The sequence below is a fragment of the Ctenocephalides felis genome, unplaced genomic scaffold (genome assembly GCF_003426905.1).
Source record: "Ctenocephalides felis isolate EL2017-DRISC unplaced genomic scaffold, ASM342690v1 CF-g0.4_SCAFFOLD_01886, whole genome shotgun sequence".
Taxonomy (NCBI): domain Eukaryota; kingdom Metazoa; phylum Arthropoda; class Insecta; order Siphonaptera; family Pulicidae; genus Ctenocephalides; species Ctenocephalides felis.
The window spans coordinates 164,910,526-164,931,642 of NW_020538040.1; the positions used below are offsets into that span (position 1 = coordinate 164,910,526).

Below are 21,117 nucleotides of genomic sequence, written 5' to 3' on the forward strand. Positions count from 1 at the left end.
AATCAATAAACTTACGTTTATTACACGGCACAAATGTTTAATTTGTTTTATTATTTTCAAGGGACAGGGTAATTCTGATTCAGGCATTTTTCATTAAATTAAGATTTGTACTACGATGTAATTTTAAAATGTTTATTTAGCTATGCCAATTTCTTGTTGATATCAGTTCGCATACAACGTTGTTTCCGGTACGCATACAACGACAGATCTCTACTTCCGTTGCATTTGTACGGAATTACACCCTAGTCGCGCCTAAAGAATTTTTACTTCAAAAATATATTCTGGTTCTAAAGTTTTTTCACGTTTCACGAAAACGCAGGCTGGGGCTTCTATTTCATTCAATTAATGAAAAAATTAATTAAAATGATTAAAAATAATTGGTAATTTGTATAAATAATTAGATACTATGAAAATTCAAAGAATGGCAAATTTTTTGACGGTCCAATAGCGTTCAGTTTTCTGGTTATCTACCAATTCCTCATATATAGTTTTCCAAACGAGTCATGCAGAATAATCGCAGCACGTAATATATGAAAGGATTCTTTATACTTACATATTATGTTATGTACGGTATTATGCGCATAAGAAATCCTTTCTGTCTGAAAAATTAATTTTCCTCCGCTTTCAGACCCGTATGAATTACAAGAATAGCTACATGGAATACAGAGCATCTCCTGGACCCCAACAACTGACATTGTACTGCGATGCCCACAACACGTACGTGCAGCAACTGAGAGCGACAAATGCGATGCTGGACGCGTACCATAACAACACTCTGCCCTTGCTCATGCAGGTAACGTCTAGAATTACATATGATATTCATTAAGTGGACTCTATTTTTTTTCTTTCACCTTGTAATTTACCTCTGTCTTTAGTGGACGTCTAGCAAATGTAATAAATACGTGACAACTAGTAGAAGTTACAAGCATTACTTCAGTTTTTTTTTCATATTGTTCAACAGCAGCCAGAATATGTTGTTCTATGGCTGTTTGAGTGAATATTTACCTCAAGTAGATGTTATTTGAGTATCATCATTTTTAACGTAAAGTAACATTTTTTTACATATCAATTCAATTTAGATAACAATAGAGGTTTATCCGAGTATGTCCCGTGGTAAGAACGTGGGCTAGCAAATCCTAGTCCCGGGTTCGAATCCAATCTCGGTCGGTTCGGTATCAAAGCAGCTTGATGCCAAATTTTCACTTGAAATCATAGATTTCAAATATTATCTCAAGTGAAAATGGCCTTTCGTGGGCATTGCTGCAGCATTCGTATATACAGAGGGGGCCATAGCTGTAGTAGCAACATGCTTCTTACAAGTAAGAAAGGTACTCGGATTGTATCCCTGTACTTGAAAAGTAAAACAAGGACTCTGACTCTGTACACCCATGAGTGAGTTGGAGAGTCAATACACCGACGTCTACCTTCGGGAAAAGTTAAAATTCAGATATGTAATAAAAAGGAAAAAGTAATAAACATGTAATATGTTAGGAAAAAGTAAAAAAAATGTATGTAGTACATGAGAAAAAAGTAATATGTATGCAAGAAAAAGTGTTATGTATGTAAAAATATAAGAAATTGCAATAATAACTTGCTTAAAAAAACTATTTGAATGAATATATGGCTTGATTCCAACCATTTCTTTCTAAGCACCAATTTTTAACTTTGTGTTTTATCATTTTAGTTACCTCAAAATATGCAAAATATACTAATTTTTAATGTTTTGGTTATCAACAGTAGATACAATAAACTTAAGGGGGTCTTCTACCTTGTGGTCTCGTTTTTGATACTGTTTTTAAGAATGAATCGTAGGGAAACCAATAATGCAATCAAGGTGCAGTTTTTTGCTTTTAACTTGTTTATTTCTATACTTTTAACATAAATTTTACTTAAATTTTATTGTCTCTCATTTGACCGTAATTTCACCTTAAAATGTCCCGAAAAATGTATACAAAAACAGTTGACATGATTTAGCTAATGAAAGTCGACTGAAACAAAAAAAAAAATAATTTAGGTTTATTTTGATTTTGGATACCGTTTGACACAAGGAATTTAAAAAAATTAAAAAGAATACAAAATGGTAAACAAAAAAAATTTTTCTACGCTTTCAAAATCAAGAATAGCTGTGAAAATCATCGAAATGAATAAAATCTAATAAACTTGTGTCAAACGATAGCGACATGTTTTTCACAAATTTTGATATATTCTTTTAGTTAATTGATCAATTACTTTTCGAGATATTATGTCGACCAGTTGCAAAAACACCACTTTTGGGAAAATGCTTTCAAAGATATTAATGCCTGGATCTTTGGGAAAAAAGTTTCTTACAATCAATTTGCAATGGCCATAAAGGACCGTTTAAATATTATATTTCTAGTACCTTTTAGGTCACAAAAATGCAAATGAAAAACACGATTTTTTTATACGACATTTTATCAAAAATATAAAAAGGTAACATTTCTAATGGCAATTATCACAGTAGCTTATAGAATACCAATTGCTAATTGCTTCTCAAATATAAACATATCTACGTGAAAAATTATACAAATACTAAAATTCAAACAAAATTGCACGTAAGAATTTACACATATTCACAAATGTACATGTATTTCATTGTTTTATATTTATAAATGCACTTTGGAAATTAATTCTATTCTTTTTCAACAAAACTATACTTTTACGAATATCAAAGGATTTTAAAGTGTCGACTGTGGCAGGATTTTTGGTTTACGTACTTATTTATGTTTATATGTAATCGTATATAAATAAATGGTTGTTTGATAGCCCTATGAATGATTTACGCAAATTATTACAAAGGCAACCAAAGTGAAGTAATTTTAAAAATTCACTAAAATAAAATGCAATTTTGAGAGTTGCTTAATCTTAATTGATTGTTATTATTGTATATTTAACGTTTTTTAATTGATTACATCAATTGTTTACACATATAAGATAAAATGCAGCTTGCATTTAGTTAATACAATTTTTACAATAGTTGCACATAAAACTGTCAATTCATTCAACTCATCCTTATTAGATTTACGTTATTTATGGTCCATAGTTCATAAAATGTTAGTGAATATCTTTTACTACCACCAATATTTAGAACCCTGCACAAAACTATCCGCCAACGCTAGTCTACACATAATGCAAGGCGTCATAAACATCAATTTATCCCCAGAACATATTTATTCATTTAAGTTTTTTCACGGCCAGGCAGGTAAGTCGATAAATTGTATTTTTCTGTTCTACACATAGACACGTTCCTGCTTTGGCTATTTTGCAAAACTAATGATATAATAAATAATTCGTGTCTGCGTTACCATAGCGCATACAAATACCCCGCATGGAATTTAATTAGTAACTGGTGTACCAGAAAGCAAACATTTCAAGTTCACCAGCTATTTACCGCACCCAGTTTTTTACCGTTGGCGCAACATCGCATACAACGACCATAAACAGAATGTTACAAAAAGGAAAACATGTACACCTACATTGTTTTTACATTTAATTAATTTCATATTCTGCAAAATAATGTACATAAAAAATCGGTATGATTGGTTTTGTGGAATTTACTTATAACCAAATTCCTTTTTGATCTTCAAATTTTTTATGTCGCTAATATATTTTCAATATTTTTTCTAACTACATGTCTTTTTTGTTTTATTTATATGAAAAATAGAAGCAATGGAAACTAAATGACTTCAGTCAGTTATTTCAAGATTGTAGATAAAAAAATTAACGTCGATTATATTTTGAAACTAGTGGGGCGTATGGCATCGTGCCTTAACGCAAATTGCTGAAACTTCCCCTACCAAACATTATTATTTTTTTAAAAACGATTAACATTTTTGAAAAAAAAAATACTTCGAAGAAATTAGATTTTTGAGAAACTATAAATTCGACAAGAAATAACTTTTTTTTGAAAAAAAAATGTTTTCTTTATTTTGACATATTTTGGAAATTCTGAACTTTTTTTCAAAGCAATCGTACTGCTTTAACTGCATAGAGACGATATGTCAAAGTGCGTAAGCGCCGCGTCGGCGGCTAACGGATAAACATTGGTACGGAACCCATAGGAATGTAAACAAATACTTATTGTTAAAATTTCTATAAAATATCTGGTAATTTGATGTGCATATGTTTAATGATCATTTTTGACCGCCAAATGGCGTTTTTTCACTTTTTTATTAGATCTCCGAAACCGCTAGACCTGCCTTCATGAAAATTTGATCAATTCTTCATCTTGTCAATACAAGTAAAATGTTTTTTAACTTCCCGTAGGGCAAGTTATAGTAATCGCAAAAAAATCGAAAATGAAAATTTTTATATATCTTTACGTTTCAGAGGTTTCTGAACATTTTGGCATATCTTAGAAAAAATGGATGTATGTGTGTGTGTGTGTGTGTGTGTGTGTATGTGTGTGTGTATGTATGTATGTATGTGTGTGTATGTATGTGCGGATACAAATTTTCGTCGACGATTTCGGGAACACGGATCAACCGATTTGAATAATTCAAAAAACATTCGATCCGTATTGATAAGGAGACGTGCTGATTAGTTTTGGTAATGGCAGGTCAAGCCGTTCCGAAGATACGGGGCAAAAAGTTCCGAAAACGGTAACTCAGTTTTTAAGAGAACGGAGCGTCCGATTTTAATAATTCAAAAAACATTTTATTTGTATTGACAAGATGAAGAATCGATACAACTTTCATGGAGGTAGGTCCAGCGGTTTCGGAGATATAGAGGAAAAAGTAAAAAAATGAGCCATTTGGCGGTCAAAAATGATCATTAGACATATGCACATCAAATTATCAGACATTTTATAGAGATTTTAACAATAAGTATACATTTTGTTAACATTCCTATCGGTTCCGTACCAATGCTTATGCGTTAGACAGCGACGCGGCGCTTACGCGCTTTATATTTTGTCTCTATGTAGTTAAAGCAGTACGATTGCTTTGAAAAAAAAGTTCAGATCTTCCACAATATGTCAAAATAAAGAAAAAAAAATTTTTTTTCAAAAAAAAAAATTTTTTTAAAAAAATTTTTTTTTTCAAAAAAAACTAATTTTTTGTCCAATTTATAGTTTCTCAAAAATCTTATTTTTTCAAAGTAATTTTTTTTCAAAAATGTTAATCGTTTTAAAAAAAAATAATAATTTTTGGTACGGGAAGTTCCAGCAATTTGCCTTAAGGCACGATGCCCCAATTGCCTTAAGACAGAATTCCACTTACAGCTAGTTGATTTATTAAAATCGGACGCTCCGTTCTTTTTAAATACTGAGTTACCGTATTTGGCACTTTTTGCCCCGTATCTTCAGAACGGTTAGACCTGCTTTCGCCAAAAACTGATCAGCACGTCTCCTTATCAATACGAATCGAATGTTTTTTTAATTATTCCAATTGCTTCATCCGTGTTCTCAAAATCGTCGACGAAAATTTGTATCCGCACACACATACATACACGCACACACACACATACATCTATTTTTTCTAAGGTATTCCAAAATATTCAGAAACCTCTGAAACGTAAAGATATATACAAATTTTCATTTTCGATTTTTTTGCGATTACTTTTAAATTTCGCGTTTAAAAAATCAATATTATTATGTTTTTGGCAGGAGCTCATTATTATTCTCTTTCAATTGAATCTATTAATAAAGAGACGTGCTGATTAGCTTTTGGCAAAGGTAGGTCCAGCCATTTAGACTATACGCAGCAAAAAGTGCGAAAAATGGTAACTCAGTTTTTGAGAGAACGGAGTGTCCGATTTGAATGATTCAAGAAACATTTTACTCGTATTGACGTATTAAATTTTTGGGAGGGTCTAGCGGTTTCAATGATAGAATAAGTTTTACTTTTTTAAAAACGCCATTTGTCGCACAAACATGATCGTTAGACATATGCACATCAAATTATAAGAAATGTTATAGAGATTTTAATAATGAGTACAAATTTTATTTATATTCCTATGGGCTTTGAACTAATGCTTTATCTGTTTGTTGCACGCGGCGCTATATAGCGCGATTGCTTTGAAAAAAAAAATTTTGAAATAATTAGAAAAAATTGAATTTTTCAAAAGTCAGTTTTCTTTTAAAAAAATTTAAACTAATTTTTTCAAATTTTTCAAAAAAAAAATTAAGTTTAAAAAAATATATATTTGGTATGGAGAGTTCCAGTAATTTGTCTTAAGGCACGATGCCATACACACCACTAGTTATACTACTCACCATCCCTGATTATCACATTACTGATAGAGGATAATATTTATTATCGAACTATAATCTTTTGCATGCGAAGTAATATATCAAACTCTAAATCCTATAGTTGCATTGCGGTTTTTAGTATATAGTTTAACAATCATTTAAAAGGCCCATTTATCAACTGTAATAGTGTAATAACTCTGTGCAATACGTTAAATAAAACCGAAACTAAGCGGTTATCGGTTCGACGGTGGAGCAACAGGGGAAGTGGATGATCGTAATAATAATATCGCACTAGAGCTGCCATTTATTGGATTTGCGAATGAAATTGCAATGTAATAAAATATTTTTTAATAAAGATATATAATCGATAAAAAACTTGTGAAAAATTCGTCAGTATAATGGGCTTTCGAGTGGATTAATAGTTAGAGGTATGAGCTTCCATTCAGAAGTTACAGGTACGATGTACACCTCGGACAGCTTGATATCAAGTAGTAGATATTGATTTGCACTTCAAAATATAAGCTAGTGGTGTATGGCATCGTGCCTTAAGGCAAATTGCTGGAACTTTCCATACCGTAAAAAAATGTTCGAGGAATATTAAATGTTTTCAAATAGATTATTATAAATTCTGTAACGTCTGTACCTCTATTGTCTAATATTTATAAGAAATATATAAACTGAATTACAAAAGTTAGTATTATTCACTTTAACTTTAACTAGAATTAAAATTGAAGTCTGAATTATTTTAGATATATAAAAAAACAATATTGCAAAAAAAATTATTTTCCAAAAGCAATTGTTTTGTCAACACAAGCAGGAAAGTTTTTTGAATCATTCAAGTCGGATGCTTATTTCTCTCAAAAAGTGCCATTTTTTGTACATTTAACTCTATATCTTCAAAATGGCTGAAGCCGCCTTTGCCAAAAACTAATCACCACTTCTTCCAATCATTATAAATTGAATGCTTTTTAGATCATTCAAATCGGATGCTCCGTTATCTCAAAAGCTCGATTTCTTTTTTTTGCACTCTCTGCTCTTTATCTCTCTAACGGCTGGACCTGTCTTTGCCCAAAAAATAATCAGCACACCTCTCTATCAATAGGAATCGAATGTTTTATGAATCATTCAAATCGGTTGATCCGTGCGCCCGAAAACTTGAACAAAAAAATGTGGACACGCACACGCACATCCATTTTATCTGAGGTATGCCAAAATGTTCAGAAACCTTTAAATCGTGGAGAAATGCAAAATTTTTTGTTACTATAACTACCCTACGGGAAGTTAATAATATTGTGTTTTCAAGTGAAAATAGCTTTGAATAATTCGTAATTAAAATGTGAATTTTAGTATTTTTATAATTTGCAATACATGGATTTGGTAATTTTTTTTTTCTTTTGATAATTTTTAATTTTCATTCCGTACATTAAAATTTGCTTGTATTTGTATAAACTAGACGAAATTTACTAAAATCTAGTAAAAACTGTTTCATACACTTTGATATTGAAATTTTCAATAATTTGTAGTTGAAATGCGGACTTTAGTATTTCCATAATTTGCAATATACGGATTTAGGACATTTAAGTTTTCTTCAAATAACTTTTAATTTTTATTCCAGACATTATAATATGTTTACATTAGTAAAAATTAAATAAAATTTACTAAAATGTAGTAAAAACTATTATATATACTTGGATATTGAAATTTTGAATAATTCGTAGTTGAAATGCGGACTTTATTCAACTTATTCCAATAATATATTTATCAAAAAGATATAAGCCAACCGTTGGGTTACCATCTATAAAGTCACGTTCTAAAGAACTCATCTCAACTATTAAGTTCTTATTGGTATTAATAATAAATAAAAAAACATAAGTTGAATAACTTGATTCGGTCAGTATTTCATAATAGGAATTCTTTTGAGGCGATTTCAAAATGAAATATCTTGCGCTTATTTGCACAACTATCTCGGTTATTATTTACGCAACAGGTATTGCGGATTATAACATCGAAAGATATTTATCGTATTGTGGAGTTATGTTGTTTTTTATAGAAAAATTTCTTCAACTTATGATAAGAATTATGATGAGAATGAAGTTTTTAATTTGCGAATATTTATACAAATCACGAAAAACATTATTTGGTATTAAAATTACTCTATTTTATTTTTGTTTCTAGGTTCAGCAAAGGTTATAGCAGTTTACTGATTTACTGATTTTATTATTTATTACTTAATTTATTTTATCACTTAGTTTGAGATTGACTTGTTTCTAAGTAATTACTTTCATACATTATCACAAACTATAATTTAAATAAAAATATAAATTTATTAACTATAAAAATATTTCGATATCAAAAATATACATGACATATGTCCCATTGTTTTTTACAAATAAAAACCAGCCTGCTTGATATCGCCACAAACAAAAATAAAATATATAATATCTCTGTAATATAAATTTTTATCATGATTCAACATAACCTACAATTAATATAATAATGTCTCTTGTAACACAATTTTTGCTCACATCTTACAAATTACAAATGCCATTCCATCTTCTTTATTTGAATCTGTATATAATTTTTGTATGGTACAATAAGCCTCAGGGTTTTGTTTCAACTAACCCCATGTGTGGTTGTTTACGTTAATCAACAGAAATATTTAAACAATTCAGCAATCACAAAAAATGTTGCATATTATCAAGGATTGATATAATAAAAACTAAATAAAATATATAAAATTTAAAATTAATCAATAATAATAACGCAAATCAAAATTTTACGAAAGTACAACTTTATTCTACGTGTCAAAAATTACGTACCTACACAATTATGTATATCGTGGTATAATTTCATGCCGATTTATTTATGCAATCCGTCTGAAATTAGGGATGTCACTACAAATGAAATTCATTATCCTAATTACTTCATCATGGCAATTTTCTTCCTATTCTGGTAATATCGTATTACAATTCATTCACAAATTCATTAATCCCATTTCTTTTTACAACAGATGATACGTTTCGACCGAGGGCGTTAGTTTTCAATGAATGAATTTGCGATGTCATTAATTAACCGGCTATTGTATTCGGTTGGTTTGGGTCATTTCATGTGCAAATAGTTACAATTTAGGTCATGGGATTACGGCATCAAAAGTATCTTTTGTTTTCCTAGGTTTTGTATCAAAAGGTTGACTAGGACGCTATTGTTCTAGTGACATTGGAAGTTCCTAGTCCATCAGTCTCTTTAAGGAATATATGGATATGTATCCATCAGTTCCTTTAAGATATATATATATATATATATATATATATATATATATAATTAACACATGATAAAATTAATATTTTAATATTTTATACGATGAAACTAAAGCATTATTTTGCTGAAAACTAAATATTATTTTGCTTAAATTTTTATGTTCCTGCCATATCCTTTTATGAATAACGTTTTAGTAAAATGTTTTTGTCTTATCTCTTAATTAATTACATGGTTTACTTGTATAAAATCTAAATGCTACGTTTTCAAACTTTTTAGCATCATATTAACAGTTGAACAGAAAGAATTAAGAGTTCCAAAAAATTTAGTGATCATATTCATTAGTTTTGTGAAATTAGTTTGATCTTCTTCTTTATTAATAGTTGTCAGTTTTTCAATTACCATTTCAAAAGTTTAAAAACTATTCGAACAAACTTTTTACTTGTAATTGACAGTTTTTCTTTTGCATTCAAGTATTCGTATTAGAGTATTAAGTTATGTTCTTTTATACGAAGAAGTTTCTACAACTTATAAGAAGTCTGTAGCATTTTGATAAGAATGATTTTGAATTAGTACGTTTTGAGACTAGTTGTGTCTCATCATTTAGCTAAAACAAATTCACAATATAAGGAAAATTTTAGAATTAATAATGCAACAATTAAACATATGAGATTATACATATCAGACCAGGAGAAAACACATATTAATAATTACAACTTCACAACAATCACATGATACTATTGCAGGAAAACAAAAAGAGTTTTTAAAAAAAAAATCCAAAATATATTATTGTTAGTATTAAGAGACAAAATTTTGAGACTAATAAAAACTAGTAACTAATTTTTGTACTAGTAATTATAAACTTCCCGTAGGGTAGGGTAGGGTAGGGTAGGGCATATATTCATGTTTTGAAGGTTTCTGAACATTTTGGCATACTTCAGAAAAATGGATGTGTGTGTGTGTGTTTCGTATGCCCGGAGTTTTTCGTTCACGTTTTCGGGCGCACGGATCAACGGAATTGAATGGTTCAAAAACATTTGCATTCTGAGATGTGCTGATTAGTTTTTGGCGAAGGCAAGTCAAGCCATTTCGAAGATACAGAGCTAAATGTGCAAAAAATAGCAGTTTTTAAGGGAACTAAGCATCCGATTTCAATTATTCAAAGAACTTTCTGTTGTTTTAACAATATAATCGCTTTTGGAAAAAAAATTGTTTCAATTTTTTTTTTCCAATTTTTTTTTTTCAAAAAAAAATGTTTTGTGTTTCGAAACTAATTCAGATTTTAATTTTAATTCTGTTCTAATATACTTTAAAGAAACATATGATATACTTTACCAAGATTGTGACCAGAATGGGTCACAGGTTGATGGGTGGCTGGCTCCGCACTCAATACTGACATTTAAACAGATGGTATGTTCTCAAAAATGCGTTTTTCGATTTTGATGAAACTTGACACACATTATAACTATACTTTACTTAGATTGTGACCAATATTTAAAGTTGGATCATTTAATAGTTTCTGAGATATGCGAGGTTAATGGGTAGCTGGCTGGCTGGCTCCGCGCTCAATACTAACATTTAAAACAAATAATTTCAACTTTGCAATTCAGTTTATATAATTCTTATAAATATTAGACAATGTTACAATATTTATAATAATTTATTTGAAAACATTTTATATTTCTCGAACATTTCGTTGCGGTACGTGAAGTTCCAGTAATTTGCCTTAAGGCACGATGCCATACACCACTAGTTATATAGGTATTTTTACCAATATTTGTACATAGCTTTAAAAATGCAGTTTTATAACAACTGTTACCAACTACATTGTCGACATATGTATTTGTGAGGGACTATCGATATAATTCACGTCCAATTCAGCATATGTCAATCATCTCGATGGGGCATGAATTATGATCATTAAATGGATGTTTTGCAATCTAACGTCATTCGATATTCTAATAATATATAAAATATTATTAGAATATATTATGTATACTGATTACTAAGATAAAATGTATAACAATAATTATATACATTGTTAGAGTGTAATACCCTTGGGTAATAAACTCATATTTTTAACTTCCCGTAAGTCTTCTACTAATTCTAATCGTTCAAAAATAAAAATGAAAATTTTTACATTTCTTCAAATTTTGGCATACCTCAGAAAAAAATGGATGTGTGTATGTATGTATGAATACAATTTTTTGTACTCGTTTTCGGATCAACCGATTTGAATGCTTCAGAAAACATTCGATCCCTATTGATAGGGAGATGTGCTGAGTAGTTTTTGGCTAAGGCAGGTCCAGTTCTTACGGAGATACGAAGCAAAGAGTGCAGAAATAACAAATCGAGTTTTTGAGAGAACGGAGTATACGATTTGAATGACCTAAAATCATTCAATTTGTAATGATTTGAAGAAGAGGTGATTAGTTTTTGGCAAAGACAGGTCTAGCCATTTCAAAGATACAGCTAAATGTGCAAAAATGGCAGTTTTTGAGAGAACTAAGCGTCCGAGTTAAATTATTCAAAGAACTTTCTGCTTGTTTTAAAAAAAATAATTGCTTTTAGAAAAAAAAAATTTTGTTTCAATTTTTTTTTTCAAATTTTTTTTTGTAAATCGAAAATAATTCAGATTTTAATTTTAATTATGACTAAAGTTCTAATATACTTTAAACAAATAATTTCGACTTTGCAATTCAGTTTATATATAAATGTTACACAATGTTACAATATTTATATTCTATTTGATAACATTTATATTCCTCGAACTTCATATGACTTTAATATCTTTTTTTCTCTAACCACGAACAAAATATGATAAAGTCATATCTACAAGGAAGGCGGTTTTTACATAAAATATGACAAAATAAAAGTTTAAAAAATTAAAACCGATTTACACTATTGCCATAAAATGCTTGAAGTTTAACTGCGACCAGTATTTATGTTTTAACGTTGGCGCCAGTGGGTGCGCGAAATTGCCAATAAATTAAAACTGCCCCATAAATAAACCATAACCAATTTTACGGTACTTTTATTGTACCATCAGCTAGGGCGGGTCGTATTATATTTGATGTAAAGTTATGAAAAAATCATCATTTTTGTAATAAATCATTATGTCGTGTAATACACATAATTGTTTGCTAATTTATGCTGAGATCTTCTGAATTTTATTAACGTTATAGAGTTTGATGTTGATTTTGTTTTATTGATACACTTAACAACGTCACAACTCCGACAACTTTGAAACATAATGCTTGACACGAATGTGTTCGCTAGTGTGTTTTATCACATCTAAGGATTTATTAAGACTTTGGAAATAGTTTACAAATATTTCAAACATTTTTGTTCGTTTATTGTAATAAATCACTATTTATCCACTTCAATGCATAATTGCATACAAATCTCAAATTAACAAAAAACTTAAAAATCAAAATCAATTTTGTAATTATTTTTAAAGAGAAAATATGTAATTCTTGAATATGTTTATTTTTATATAAAAATAATGCAGTGAACCTTATATATGAAATAAGAACAAATCATTGTGTATAATATTTTTCACAAAATAATACCTCACATTTTTTTTATTATTTCCTTTTCGAGAATTATTAGTTACATATAATACTAAATATTTTTTAGCTGGCTGTATACCATTGAAAGAGCTCATTTACGGACAAACATTATCGTATGCAGAATATAGAATACAAAATTTGGAAATAGTTTACAAATATTTCAAACATTTTTGTTCGTTTTATTGTTAATAATTCACTATTTTATCCAATTCAATGAATAATGCATACAAAATCTCAAATTAACAAAAAACTTAAAAATCAAAATCAATTTTGTAATTATTTTTAAAGAGAAAATATGTAATTCTTTGAATATGTTTATTTTTATATAAAAATAATGCAGTGAACCTTATATATGAAATAAGAACAAATCATTGTGTATAATATTTTTCACAAAATAATAATACCTCACATTTTTTTTATTATTTCTTTTCGAGAATTATTAGTTACATATAATACTAAATATTTTTAGCTGGCTGTATACCATTGAAAGAGCTCATTTACGGACAAACATTATCGTATGCAGAATATAGAATACAAAATAGCATTTTTGAGACATTATATACCTGGAAAGTCCTAAAACTGGCTATGAGACGAGAAAAAGACATTTTTGACCCAAGTCTTTGTTATAGTAAAACATCTCAAGCAAATATCTGCACATAACAGATTTAGTACCGGTTTAGGAAAGTCGGATATGACAAATCCTGTGAGACAACTCCACGCGGATTCACTCCGCGGGAAGAGTTGTATCGGAGTGATAACTCCGGAGAGAGTTACCCATCTCTAATATATATATATATATATATATATATATATATATATATATATATATATACAGAAAAATATATGAAATAGTCAAGTCAAACTATTATATTTTTATTACCGTTAAGAGAGAATTCCTCATTGTATATCGTCGTATTATTGGCAATTTTACAGCTTTGAGATCGCACATGTAACATCCATAAAATCCTGAATACATACATGCCAACACCAAATATTTCATGGTAACTTAGTAACGTGTATCTTGCATCTTTTCTTTATCTCTGAAATAAGAAAGAATAATCTGATTCGAAAGCCGGGAGTTCTAGAACCCTGCTCTTCGGCTTCGATCCCTTTTGATATACGTCGAAGACGGTCCGGTGGAGCGCACGGGTACACTTATAACGCCTCGGCCGACACATAATCAGGCAATTGTTGAAAGGTTGGAAATAGTCTTGCAAACAGCATTAGAATTTATTTGGGTTATTTGAATATTTACTTTTCAGGTGAAATCAGTCTTACGAGTTGTTATAGTACTGGCAAAAAATCGAAAATGATTCTTTTGATGTATGTATCTTAACGTTTCAAAGGTGTTCGAACATTTTGGCATACCTTGAAAAAATTGATGTATGTATTTATGTATGTATATATGTATATATGTGTGTGCGGATACAAATTTTCGTCGATGATTTTGGTAACACGGTTTAATAACGCTTTTTGATACAGACTTTGTGATATCATACAATCAGTTTTAATTTTTCAATTTTTGAGTAAGAGGAATGAATCCGTTTGCTTTATTTTCATAGTATTCTTTGTGTTATTTATTTCAGCTCTCAAACGTTTTATGTAGTGCACCATTCATTTAATTATTTACTACTGTTCACGCAAATGTTTACTAATCTACAGTTTTTTTAATCTTAGTTCTTTAAATTTGAATCCAGTTGTCATTCTGTTTCAGTATAGTTTTTATCACATAACGCAGTATTTCCTTATTGGAAATATTTCTTCCGTGGTTAACAACATGCACTGCATTTACGAGAATTCTTCTCAAAATTCTTTGCAAATGTAGTACATGTTTATAACAAAAATACATCACATTTGTGTTTCATTGTTCCATTTTTTATTTGTGTTGCACTCTAAAATAAATGATATAACATTGAAATGATTAAATAAAAGGCAAATTGCTGGAACTTCCCGTACCGTAATGAAATATTCGAGGAATATGAAATATTTTCAAATAGATTATAATGAACACTATAACTTACATATCTTTACAGAAGGGTAAATAAACAAAATTTAATCAATCGAATTTAAATTCGTTTTTTAATATTTATAAGATTCATATAAACTGAATAGCAAAGTTGAAATTTATTTGAAGTATATGAGTGAGCTTCAGAATTTTGGCTAGAATTAAAATAAAATTTCAATTATTTCCGATCAAAAATATATTTTTTTTGTAAATGAAAAAAAAATGAAAAAAAAATCAAAAAAAAAAAAAATAAAAAAAAAAATTAAAAAAAATCCAAAAGCAATCGTTTTGTTAACACAAATTCGGATGCTCAGTTTTCTGAAAAACTGCTATTTTTAGCACATTTAGCTTGGTATCTCCAAAACGGCTAGACCTGCCTTTGCCAAAAACTATCTTTCTCAGCACATCTCCCTATCAATAGGAATCGAATGTTTTTTAAACCATTCAAATCGGCTGATCCGGGCGCCTGAAAACGTGGAAGAAAAATTGTATCTATACATACATACACACACATCCATTTTTTTAAGGTTCAAGAAGCAATAAGATTTTTAAGGTTCAGAAACTTTCAGAACGTGAAGAAATGCAAAAATTTAATATTTTTTAATATAATTTAAATATTTAATAACGGGAAGTTAATTTAAAAAAAACTTAATATCTATATGTTAACAATAATATAAATGCAATTCGAAAATCAATAGTTTTGATAGATATTGCCGAATATTTACTTCAACTAATAAACAATATTGTAGTTTCTTACATGAAACTTTTAATAGCATTTTCTTCTGAAATGCCAATAATTTTAAAAGAAATCATAGCAGATCATTCAGAAAAATATATCATTTTTATTGAATTTTGAATATTCTGTATATTTTTTAGTACATACAAATTGTATATATGTATATATCGTTGTCCAGTTGTGATGTCTATTCTCACTTGAAAATATAGATAAAAATGTGTTTCCAATTGAAAATAGACCATTTCAGGCACTGCAGTGTGAAATCACTCACACTATTCTTGCCAGAATCGAGTTGGATTTCAACTCAGCTCACGGACCTATACAAACTAACTTATAGAAATATTTATCCCATAATTAATAAAAACGAGTGACAATTGTTTATTGTAGTAGGTTTAAAAGAACAATTACAACGTACACTGTTACATTTTATTATCATTTATCTCAATCCTCAAAGAAATTAAATCTCACACATTAACCATTCCTCTTGAAATTGAGTCTGGCATATCGATAATCTCGTTAAAATCGAAATTCTATGCAAGTTCCTTCATTGTCCATACAAATTTAATTACGCTTGAACGGAATCGGGCGATTGCTTCGGATTCGACCTTTTCAAATTGGTGCATGTGTGAGTAGCAGTAACAACGGAGCAGGAACCTCGGTTTTGCCGTCGGAACGAACGTCGATCCTCGCACAATAATATTGTTCTTCTACATCCATCGGCTGCGATTGAAGCACGCGAACACACCGGGATTTATCAATTAAAGCCGTCTTAATACGAATTAGATTGGAAATCAAAACCGCAATCGACCCATATTGACAACCGACCGCGCCGAGTCGAATTATGTCCGACATGTGTGCTGTCTAATCGAACTAATTTTCTCGACGCTACGTGGACGGAAAATGAAATTGGCGCCGGCGAAAAACGTGCAAATATTTTAGCTAGGGATTTTTTGAGAGCTCTATTCGCTCGCACATATTACACGTGGGTACTCATAAAAGGTAGAATACACACATACACACATACGAATACATATATGTTTATACTGTTTCCCAAGTATTCGACTAATTTATGTATGGAAGCTAGGGGGTTCTTGTAACATGAGTAATTAGTAACAGGTGTCTTTAAATAGGATCTTAAAAGATATAAAAATATTTTTTGTTACGATTGGACATGTTAACCGTCCTGCATGGTATTGTCACAGCTACTGACCCGCAGACCGACGCAATATACAGAACTGTGCAGTTCTGTCATTTTTTACATGTATTATAATGAGCCATGTTACGCTGCAACTTACATACATTAAGCTACTGAATCATACTGAATACTGTCAAAATGTCATGTATTTGCTGTGCATTCAGGCAGTTTTACACATAAACTGCAACGTCGCTCCTATGTTATGAAGCTGTGTCCGAAAGACCCTGTTATCTAATATATTTTTTTTTTACATTTGTGTGGTTCCTATGTTAGGTTTTTTATCTGACAACATGAGGAAAACGCCTGACTGCACAGCAACCACATGACTTTTGTCAATATTCATAACATAGCCTTGCCATAACAATTGTCTGTTATGCGGCAGAATTGGTCCATAAATTTGTACTATCATAAAATTTGGGTTTGTGTTATTTTATCGACTTATTTTGAATTTTATATATCTTGTTTCGTTTCAAGTTTATTAAATTAACAAATTGTTAAAATAGTTCTGATTAATCCTGATTAATCAAAATCCTGATAAATGTAAAAAAAACACCAAGGGATTCTTTGAAACAAAACTTTAGGGTTAGTTGCAACATGCAAGAATTATATTGTTTTATATGTAGTGAGGCTTATACAGATTCATGTAAAGATTGGATGGAATGTATAGTTTGTAAAATGTGGGCACATGTAATTTTTGTTACAAGAGACAATATGTAAATTTTTTATCTATATTACTTGTGGTTTACGTTGATTTTTTAGAAGAATTACTTCATGCTAATTTTCTTAAAAATAAGTAAAGAATAAATTTTTTTTGTCAACTAGCCCAAACACGGGATAAATTATAATACAGATATATATATATATATATATATATATATATATATATAACACTGCACTTTTTCTCAAAAATAATTAACTGTGAAATAGTGAATAATAGTTATGGAATTATTAACCGTGAATTGGTAGAAGAATAGCATCTTCTCATCTTGATATCGTAGAAACATAAGCAGTGGATCTCAAGATATATTAGTCTAAAAAAATGTTACAAGTCTCTGGCTGCCCTTTATTAAGCTCATAAATAGAAAATGTTACTTGCAATTAAACCAAAATATAATAAACAAATTTTCTAGAGTACCTAATTCCTCTTGACATGAAATAAGAATTTACTGATAAAAATTGTAGAAATTCATGGAATATGATTAATGATGACACCTTGCTGAAATGTGTGCTGATTCTCTACATTTAAGATTGATGGAACAGTATCTATAAAAGCAGTAATATGCAGATTATGTTACTGCCGAATATTGGAATTCAGTATGAAAAAATATTTTATATTGAGAGAAAGGGATCAGTTCTTTGCATAATTCATTCGCTTGATCTATATATTCAAATTAAGCTCATCGTTCATATTATATAAATACACACACACACGTATATATATATATACATACATATATATATATATATATATATATACATATATACATAAAACTCAGTTTGTCTCATCATCAGTGAAATAATTTTAACACTTTCCATTCGCAAATTCCGAGATTTATATTTTAGCATCCCAGTCGAAAGGGTTACATTTATTCACGAAAATATAGACCAGGAAGTCCGTGTTCTCTCATGCACGACTTATGACTCAAAGAAAACGAACACATGTAAGTTGCCGGCAAGATAAGATAGATAAGATAACTTATCTTCTGAAATTCAAAAGAAATACGTCATTTTGGCATGTTAGGGATTATGATATTTAATGCATCATAATTACCTAATCACACATGACATTCTACTTATAAAATATGTAATCGAAAGCGCTTACAGTTTAAATATAACTTGCTCATTGATCCATGGTATCAGGATTTAATTATTTTTATAACTTTTATATTATTTTTGGGGTTTAAATATAAAGCACCATTTATAATTCTATAACATTTTTTTGAATGATTACTATAAAAGACATAAAATAATCTGATCTTATTTAGTTCAATATTTATTTATACTCCAATTTTTGGCTCTATTTGTATAGAATTAATTTCAACAGGAACAAAATCGCGATAATGTTTATTATACGATAGAATTGGCAACATTTACATAAAATATTAAGTAACAAATTTATTTTATAACTGTTAAATTGCTTGGAATATGTGAATCTGCGTATAGAATGGCTAAATGACTACCTGGGTGGATGAAGGTTCATAGTGATCTTCAATTATAATTGTTCATGGTATTCAATTTCATATATATATAATATATATGTATATATATATATATATATATATATATATATATATATATCGAATGTACTAGCTGACCCAACAGTTGTTTTGTACCCACGTCTGCAATTCAAAAGTTCAAAATTTTTTAATATCCAATACTAATATTTATTGTTTAGTTAAAAATAATAATTTTTATAATTCCGTGCCATATTTCAATTGGTTTTTACTAATTATAATATTCTAATTACATTTTTTTACTAATGACTTATTGTACATTATTACTTATGTTCATATTTTCAGTGAAGTAATTTGCCAAATACAGTACATACTGTGTTTGGCCACTAAAGGACAAGCTATCAAGTTAATAAGAGCTCATTTTTCCATTTATGAGAGGTATAGGTCTAAGTCTATTCGGCACTACTATTCCTAAAATTAAATTAGATCTAATTAATTATTATAATTATTTGAACTCTCGTTGATCATAAGGCAGAAATAAATACGGCTGTGGGGAATAGCATGTTACTTAATAGCTCCCAGGCAAATAATTCCCATTTGCTCGTGTTTCGTTTGTTTGGGGATTGCATTAATAACATTCGCTTTTTCTGCTTTGCCTTGTATACAGCCAATATTATATTTCTGGTTCGATATATTCGGCTCTCACAATTTTACGTTATCAAAATTCAGGCAAAATATAACAAAACTTTTTTTACTAATATAACTAAAATTTGCTATCGATAGTTACTTGATTAAGGATTGGTTACAACGCATGGATAGTTTATGCCAAAATTGATCATAAAACGATGAGCTCAACTTCAATATTGATGAAGTGAAGGGATTATGTAGACAACTAATACTTTTTTCTCCATGGAAACTGTACAATTTTCTCTATACTGCATTTTATTATTTATAAGATAATCTGTTAGTAACATAATCTGCACATTACTCTTTTTTTAACTTAAAAAAAAATCGAAAATTAAATTTTTTTATATATCTTTACGTTTCATATGTTTCTGAACATTTTGGCATACTTTATTTTAAACAGATGGTATGTTTTCAAGAACGAGTTTTTCGATTTTGATGAAACTTGACACACATTGTTACTATTCTTTACCAAAATTGTGACCAAAGTTTAAAGTTGGATCATTCAATAGTTTCTGTGATATTCGAAGTTGATGGGTGGCTGGCTCCGCTCTCAATACTGGTATTGAAACAGATTGTACGATTTCAAAATTGCATAATTCGATTTTGTTGTAACTTGACATACATTGTTTTTATACGTTACCAAGATTGTGACCAAAATTTAAAGTTGGGACATTCAATAGTTTCTGAGATATACGAAGTTGATGGGTGGCTGGCTCCGCGCTCAATACTAACATTTCTTTAGACAAAATGGATGTATGCGTGTGTGTGTGTTTGTGTGGATACAAATTTTTGCCGACGATTTTGGGAACAGGGATCAACCAATTTAGATAATTCAAAAAACATTCGATTTGTATTGATAAGGAGACGTGCTCATTAGTTTCGGCAAAGGTTGGTCTAACCGTTTCAAAGATGGGGCAAAAAGAACCAAAAACGGTGATTCAGTTTTTGAGAGAATGGAGCGTCCGATTTGTATAATTCAAAAAACATTTTATTTGTATTGACAAAATGAAGTACCTTGTAAACTTTTTTCAGGTCTAGCAGTTCCTGAGATACAGTGAAAAAAGTTCAAAAAAGTGTCATTTGGCGGTCAAAAAAAATCATTAGACATACGCACATTATATTATTAGATTTTTATAGAGATTTCAATAATAAGTATGAATTTTGTTTACATTCTTATAGGTTCCGTACAAATATTTATCCGTTAGCATGTGATGCAGCGCTTACGCGCTTCGATATTTTTTCTTTATTTGCTTTGAACAAATGTTCAAAATTTTCAAAAAAATTC

At 29.5% G+C, this 21,117-nt stretch overlaps 1 protein-coding gene across 1 annotated transcript in view; it reads left to right on the forward strand.

Annotated features, from left to right (window-relative positions):
- LOC113376188 overlaps positions 1-21,117 on the forward strand; it is a 332,376-nt gene that overhangs the window by 163,351 nt on the left and 147,908 nt on the right. The window contains exon 6 of the mRNA XM_026616105.1: positions 629-793. Coding sequence (XP_026471890.1) covers positions 629-793 — 165 coding nt within the window. The remainder of the gene's footprint in view (positions 1-628; positions 794-21,117) is intronic.